At 44.0% G+C, this 7700-nt stretch overlaps 1 protein-coding gene across 1 annotated transcript; it reads left to right on the top strand.

Annotated features, from left to right (window-relative positions):
• The first annotated feature begins 1704 nt into the window (after positions 1-1704).
• Positions 1705-6181, top strand: HOXB4 (homeobox B4). The gene is made up of 2 exons (XM_056512276.1): positions 1705-2105; positions 4334-6181. Exons 1-2 carry the CDS (start codon positions 1754-1756, stop codon positions 5722-5724), a joined length of 1743 nt encoding a protein of 580 aa, XP_056368251.1. The 5' UTR covers positions 1705-1753; the 3' UTR covers positions 5725-6181.
• The last annotated feature ends 1519 nt before the right edge of the window (positions 6182-7700 follow it).

The raw sequence follows: 7700 nt of genomic DNA, 5'->3' as shown, positions 1-7700 counted from the left end.
CATCTGTTTCTTTCTTTTTTTTTTTTTTTTTTTTTCCTCTCTTTTTTTTTTTTCCTTTTATTTATTTTTTTATCATTTACCCGCACACGCGCGGCTAAACCCAAACCTTGGGTGACCTCCAGGAAGGAAAAATTGATGAAATTTTCGCTCTGCCCATCATGAAAACCATGACGAGCATCCAGGGCGGGGTGGGCATTTCGCTTTTAAAAGGCGGAATTTTGGGTTGCGCGCCCGCACCTCCACCTTGAATTCAGGAATTGAATTTTTTTCACCCCGAATTAACGCCCAAGGTGCGGAGAGGAGGGTGGAAAAATCCTGATTTTCCTCTCCTATGAGCTCTGCCGCGCTGCTTTAATTAAATCTTTCCCCTGCACCAGTGAATATTTCAAGCCCCGATTTCTGAAAAAAACCAAATTTTTGCCCCAGAAGAGAATTTTAGGAGAAGATCTGAGAAGCGAGAGGACGAATCTGTCTTCTATATGTACCCTGTAGATCCGAATTTGTGTAAAGGAAGTTGGGTCACAAATTCGTATCTAGGGGAATATGTAGTTGACACAAACACTACAAACCCAGAAGTCATTAATTCCCCCTCAAAAAAAACCCCCAAAAAACCAAAAAATGAAAGGGTGGAAAGGAGGGTTTGACCAGAAAACCGCGTCAGGGCTGCAGAGAAATCTTTGGGATTTGACCTCAGCTCAACTCGCGATAAAACTTTATCATCGCTCCGAGATAAAAGCGGAGCTGCGGAAATCTGGGGAGGGGGGAGCTCGGGATTTCTGAATTTGTGCGGACTCGGATTAAAAAGAAATAAATCGGGTTTTCTGGATAGCGCCGGCTCTGCGGGGGAAGCGGGGGTGGCTTTTCAAAGGCTCGCGGTGGCTTTTGAGGCGACTTTGAGGCGGGAAGGGGCGAGGCGAATCGGGTTAATTAAATTTTGGGAATTGCTCGTCAGCCCCCGGCTCGGAGCTCGGAGCTCCGCTGTGATTTAGGGGCTCGGGCACCCCCGAATTAGCTGAATTTTGATGAAATTTGGTATCGATCCCCCCGAGAAACGCGATCCATCTCTGCCAGGGTCCGCTCCCGCCTCAGCCCCCGCTCGGGCATGGGGGGGTCGCGCCTCAGCCGCTCTTTGGGGGGTCTCGGTGTCCCCCCCAAAACCAACCCCGCCAAAAAATCGTTTTCATCTCGCGTTTTAACCATTCTTTCGGAATTTTTTGGTGGGTTTTCCGAGCTGGGAAAAGGGGGGATTTGCTGTCCCCGCGGCCGGGGACAGGACACACCCCCGAGGGGTGTGGGCGAGCCGGGGGTGTCGCTGCGAGCCCGGGGCCAGCGCGGGGGGCCGGAGCTGCCCGGGGGTGACCAGAGGTGACCAGAGGTGACCAGAGGTGACCGGAGCTGCCCGAACCCATCCCCGGGGATGCCGGGGGGCCCCGGCAGCAGCCGGGCTGGGCAAGGTTTCCTTATCCGGGGCTCGCCGTGCCCCTCGCCATTGGCCCGCGCTGTCACATGGAGCCAACTTTGTTCACTTGACAGGAGTAGGAGGGTTCCAGCAAACAGGAAAACGAGGAAAAGGAGGCGGCGGGGCTGGGGGGGGGGTGGGCAGGGGGGACAGGAATAAATTTTAAGCAGAGAAAGGGAGAGAGAAGCAGACAGACAGACACACATACATATAGATATATAGATATATATAGATATATTTTTTCCCCCCCCCACACCCCCGGCGCGCGTGCACGTGCGCGGGGCCGCGCAATTAATGGCCATGAGCTCGTTCCTGATCAACTCCAACTACGTGGACCCCAAGTTCCCACCCTGCGAAGAATACTCGCACGGCGATTACCTCCCCGACCACTCGCCGCCGGAGTATTTCGGCGCCCCGAGGCACCGGGAGAGCACTTGCCAGCATGAAGCGATGTTGGAGGCGCGCTCCGCCTGCGGCGAGCAGCTCTTCCCGTCCTGCCCGCAGCCCCCGCGCTCGCCCCGCGGTCACGTCCATCCTCCGGCCGGGCCCCGCACCCCCAGCCCGCCCTCCTGCAGCCGCGACCCGGCCAAGCCCGGCTCCGAGCCCGTGGTTTACCCCTGGATGAAAAAAGTCCATGTCAGCACGGGTAAGTGCGGAACGGAGAGAGAGGGGAAAAAAAAAAAAAAAAAAAAAAGAAGAAGAAGAAAGGAGAAAAAAAAAAAAAAAAGTGGCTCGGCTTTATGGTTTAAGTAGCACCTCGAAGTCTTGTAGAAATCTTATTGCTCAGTTGTAAAATAACCATTCCGGGGAGATTTACGAGCGCCTGTTTGCAGAGCGCTATAATTACATCCTCCATAAATTTTTATTGCTCTGCTTGGCCATGTGCCTTTGAAGTCTCTGTTACCATCCTCCTCCAATTTCTTGCCGGCTACTTTTTTTTTCTTTTTTTTTTCTCTTTTTTTTTTTTTTTTTTATAGCTGTTGAATCTTCATAAGTGAAGTTTTATGTTTTCGTAATTTGTATTTAAGTGGCGGGTTGAGTAAACTTTTACTATTTTCCCCTCCCCTGCCTTCTTTTTTTTTCTTTTTTTTTTTCTTCCCCTCTTTTTTTCTTTTTTTTTTGACTCGTTTCTTTTATATTTTTTTTTTATTTTTTTTTATTTTTTTGGTGAGGAGATATTTAACAGACCGCAGCTCCCTCTCTCGCCTGTTCAAGCGTGCAGGGGGGAACTTTTGGGGATAATTCCGCGCTGCTCTCGCAGCGATGAGAGGGCACAAAATGTGAATTTTCCCACCCGGGCCTGGAGGTGGAGATTCGGTTCTGGGGATATTTTTATTTATTTTTTTTTAAGCGAATCCCCCCTTACAAAGAATGTGTGACGCTTTTTTTTTTTTTTTTTTTTTTTTTTTCTTTTTTTTTTGTGATTTTTGGAGGGGGGGAATGACCCATTAAAGGAACAGCTCGGTAATTTTCTCCTTTTTCTTTTTCTCCCCCTCCTTTTAAAATTTGTTTTCCCTTTACTTTTATCCTTTTGTTTGTGCGTTTTCCCTTCTTTTTTCCTTTATTTTTTTGGGGTGTTTTCACATAATTTCCCACCCTTTTTTTTCTTTGTGTTTCCGCATCTTTTCCCCCTTTTTTTATTGTCTTTTCACTTCCTTCCCCCCTTTTTTTTGCATTTTAATCCCCCCCTTTTTTTTACATCTTCACCTCCCCCCTTTTTCTTTTGCATTTTAACACACCTCCCTTTTTTTCAACATTTCCACCTTCCCCCTTTTTTATCTTTTCATGTATTTTTCCTTCTTTTAAAAAAATCTTTTCACGTATTTTTTCCTTTATTTTTTTATCTTTTCATATGTCCTTCCTTTTTTTAACCTTTTCACATATTTTTCCCTAATTTTTAAAATCTTTTCGCATATTTTTCCTCATTCTTTTTTATCTTTTCACTTATTCCTCCCCCCTTTTTTTTCATCTTTTCACATCTTTTCACCCCCTTTTTTTTAACCTTTTCACATATTTTCCCCCTTTTTTTTTCTCTTTTCACATATTTTCCCCTTTTTTTTCTCTTTTCACATACTACCCCCTTTTTTTTTAATCTTTTCACATATTTTGCCTTTATTTTTTTAATCTTTTCACATATTTCCCCCCCTTTTTTCTTACCTTTTCACACATTTTCTCCCCCTTTTTTTTAACTTTTCACATATTTTTCTCCCCTTTTCTTTCTTTTCTCATATTTCCCCGTTTTTTAATCTTTTCCCATATTTTTCCTTTATTTTTTTATCTTTTCACATACTTTCCCTCTTTTTTTTTACCTTTTCACATATTTTCGCCCCTTTTTTTTATCTTTTCACATATTTCCCCCTTATTTTTTTATTTTTTTTACCTTTTCACACATTTCCCCCTCATTTTTTTATTTTTTTTATCTTTTCACCTATCCCTTTATTTCTTTTACCTTTTCACATATCCCCCCTTATTTTTTTTACCTTTTCACACATTTCCCCCTCATTTTTTAAATTTTTTTTATCTTTTCACCTATCCCTTTATTTCTTTTACCTTTTCACATATCCCCCCTTATTTTTTTTACCTTTTCACACATTTCCCCCTCATTTTTTTTATTTTTTTTACCTTTTCACCTATCCCTTTATTTCTTTTACCTTTTCACATATCCCCCCTTATTTTTTTTACCTTTTCACACATTTCCCCCTCATTTTTTTTATTTTTTTACCTTTTCACCTATCCCTTTATTTTTTTTTTACCTTTTTACATATCCCCCCTTATTTTTTTTATCCTTTCACGTATTTTCCCCCTTTTTTTTCCCCATTTTCACACTTTTACACCCCCCTATTTTTTTTCCCCTCTCTCTCCTGCCGCTGCCAGTGAACCCCAACTTCTCTGGGGGGGAGCCCAAGCGCTCCCGCACCGCCTACACCCGTCAGCAGGTGCTGGAGCTGGAGAAGGAGTTTCACTACAACCGGTACCTGACGCGGCGCAGGAGGATCGAGATCGCGCACTCGCTGTGCCTGAGCGAGCGCCAGATCAAAATCTGGTTCCAGAACCGCCGCATGAAGTGGAAAAAGGATCACAAGTTACCCAACACCAAGATCAGGGCCGGCTCCTCCTCCTCCTCCTCCTCCTCCTCCTCCGGAGCGCTGCCGGTCCCGCCAGGAGCGGCCCAGATCGCACAGGGGGGATCCCAAATCCAGATCCCACAGGGGGGATCCCAAATCCAGACCCTGCAGGGATCAGGATCCCAAATCCAGATCCAACAAGGGGGATCCCAAATCCAGACCCTGCAAGGATCGGGATCCCAAATTCAGACCCTGCAGGGATCAGCATCCCAAATCCAGATCCAACAAGGAGGATCCCAAACCCAGATCCCACAGGGGGGATCCCAAATCCAGACCCTGCAAGGATCAGGATCCCAAATCCAGATCCAACAAGGGGGATCCCAAATCCAGATCCAACAAGGGGGATCCCAAACCCAGATCCCACAGGGAGGATCCCAAATCCAGACCCTGCAAGGAGGATCCCAAACCCAGATCGCACAGGGGGGATCCCAAATCCAGACCCTGCAGGGATCAGGATCCCAAATCCAGATCCAACAAGGAGGATCCCAAAAGCAAATCCTGCAAGGATCAGGATCTCAAATTCAGACTCTACAAGGAGGATCCCAAATCCAGATCTCACAGGGGGGATCCCCAATGCAGATCACACAGGGAGGATCCCAAAAGCAAATCCTGCAAGGATCAGGATCCCAAATGCAGATCCCGCAAGGAGGATCACAAGTTCAGATCCCACAAGGAACAGGATCCCAAAAGCAGATCCTACAGGGAGGATCCCAAATGCAGATCACTCAAGGAGGATCCCAAAAGCAAATCCCGTCAGGAGCGGGATCCCAAATGCAGATCCTGCAAGGAGGAGGATCCCAAAGCCAAATCCCACCAGGAGGATCCCAAAAGCAAATCCTGCAAGGAGCAGGATCCCAAATCCAGACCCTACAAGGAGGATCCCAAACCCACATTCCACCAGGAGCAGGATCCCAAATTCAGATCTCGCCAGGAGGATCCCAAATCCCGACCCTACAAGGAGGATCCCAAATCCAGATCTCGCCAGGAGGATCCCAAATCCAGACCCTACAAGGAGGATCCCAAATTCAGATCCCATCAGGAGGATCCCAAATCCAGACCCTACAAGGAGGATCCCAAATCCAGCTCCCCCCGGGACCACCCCCCCAGCCCCGACCCCACGCACCGACCCCCGCCCTATAACCGCCCCCGCACATCTCGACCTCAAACTCCTGCTGTAACTTTAACTTTAATTTTAATTATTTTAATTTTAATGACTTTTTAATAATAATTATTATTCGCACGCGGGGCTCTCCCGTTATTTATGTTCGGGCCGCAGCTCTGCGCCCTCAAAGGAGCCCGGACGGGCTTTTTTATTTGGGATTTTTTGGGGGTTTTTGGGATTTTTTTTTTTTTTTTTAAATAAATTTGGCGAAGCCGGATCCTGGTTTCGTCTTTAATCAGCGCGGCTCGGCCCATTTGTCATGTTCGCTGTGCCGCACAAAGGCCGCGCCGATGGCGGCGATTGTCCCGACAGCAGCGGCGATAATGGATGAGCCGCGGCTGCTGCGGGACCGGCTGCGCTGCCGGCACCACCCCTGGGGTTTTATTTTATTTTTTTTTTATTTTTTCCCCGCTTTTAAATTTATTTTTTTCCTTTTTTTCCTTTATTTTCCTCTCTTTTAAATTTTTTCCTTTTGTTTTTTGTTTATTCCCCCCCTTTTATCTTTTTCTTATTTTTTATTTTTCTTATTTTTATTTATTTATTTTAATTTTTAAAATTTTTCCTTCTTTTTTTTCTTCCTTTCTTCTTACTTGAAAAATTTGTTTTTCTTTGTTTTTCTTTATTTTCCTCTTTTCTTTTCTTTTCTTTTCTTTTCTTTTCTTTTCTTTTCTTTTCTTTTCTTTTCTTTTCTTTTCTTTTCTTTTCTTTTCTTTTCTTTTCTTTTCTTTTCTTTTCTTTTCTTTTCTTTTCTTCCTCTTTTTGTTCTTTTTTTCTATTATTTTCCTTGTTATTATTTATTTCTTTCTTTTCTCTTTTTTTTTTTCATTTTTTCTTTTCCTTTCTTTTTCCCCTTTATCTATTTTCCTCCTTTTTCCTCTTTTTCCTCCCTTTCCATTGTTTTTCTTTTTTCTTTATTTTTCTTTATTATTTTTCTTGTTTTTCCTTGATTTTCTTTTTGTTTTTCCTCTTTTTTTTTGTTTTTTCTTTTTCCCTTTCCCTTCTTTCATCTCTTCCCCTCCTCTTCCTCTCCCCTTTTCCTCCCCAAACCCCAAATTTCCACCCCCATCATCCCCAAAAGAGGAGAAAAATAACAAACAAACCAAAAATCCCCCAAAACTCAACAAATAAAACCAAAATCTCCTCCGGGGAGTTGGGAACTCTGGAAAACCAGGGGAAAAATAATAATAATAAAAAAAACAACTAAAAAAATGAAAAATTGGGTCAAGGAGGAGCCGAACAAAGAAAAGAAGAATGGCCGGGGGTGCTGAGCCCTTATTTTGATTTTTTTGGGTTTTTTTTTTAAACCCGGCAGGTTCATGGTGGGGGGAGGGGAGGGGGGAGGGGAACTGGGAGGGGTCGGGGTTGGGACTGGGATGAACTGGGAGCAGCCCCGAGCTCGCCCGCCCCGTTCGGGGCTGGAAAATGGGAATTTCGGGCTGGAAAATGGGAATTTCGGGGCTGGAAAATGTGAATTTCGGGCTGGAAAATGTGAATTTCGGGGCTGGAAAATGTGAATTTTGGGGCTGGAAAATGTGAATTTCGCCTCCCTTTGTCCTTCGGGATGTCCCGGATTTATCTGTAAATATAAAAAAAAAAAAAAAATTCCAAAATTCCCACGGCCACAAGTCCCGAATAAATTTCTCATCATCGATCGGCCCCGTGTGTTTTTTTTTGGTTTTTTTTTTTTTTATTTTGGGGTGGGTTTGGTTGTTTTAATGGTGAATAAAAAAAGGGAAAAATATTTATTTAAAATCGTGAGTGAAACAGCTCCGAATAAATAAATTTATAGAAAATTGTGAGTGAAACAATCCTAAATAAATATATTTATTTAAAATCTGAACGCAACCACCCCAAATAAATATATTTATATAAAATCTGAATGAAACCATCCCAAATAAATATATTTATTTAAAATCTGAATGGAACCATCCCATATAAATATATTTATATAAAA

The sequence above is a fragment of the Oenanthe melanoleuca genome, chromosome 27, assembly GCF_029582105.1.
Source record: "Oenanthe melanoleuca isolate GR-GAL-2019-014 chromosome 27, OMel1.0, whole genome shotgun sequence".
In the NCBI taxonomy this organism is placed as follows: Eukaryota; Metazoa; Chordata; class Aves; order Passeriformes; family Muscicapidae; genus Oenanthe; species Oenanthe melanoleuca.
The sequence above is the reverse complement of the archived record's forward strand: the minus strand, read 5'-3'. Positions and strand labels throughout refer to the sequence as shown.

What these genes read in the sequence shown, in the direction of transcription:
- HOXB4 (XM_056512276.1), top strand. Translation starts at nt 1,754, where the DNA reads ATGGCCATGAGCTCGTTCCTGATCAACTCCAACTACGTGGACCCCAAG. An exon ending in AAAAGTCCATGTCAGCACGG is followed by an intron (nt 2,106 to 4,333) that starts GTAAGTGCGGAA and finishes TGCCGCTGCCAG; the next exon opens with TGAACCCCAACTTCTCTGGG.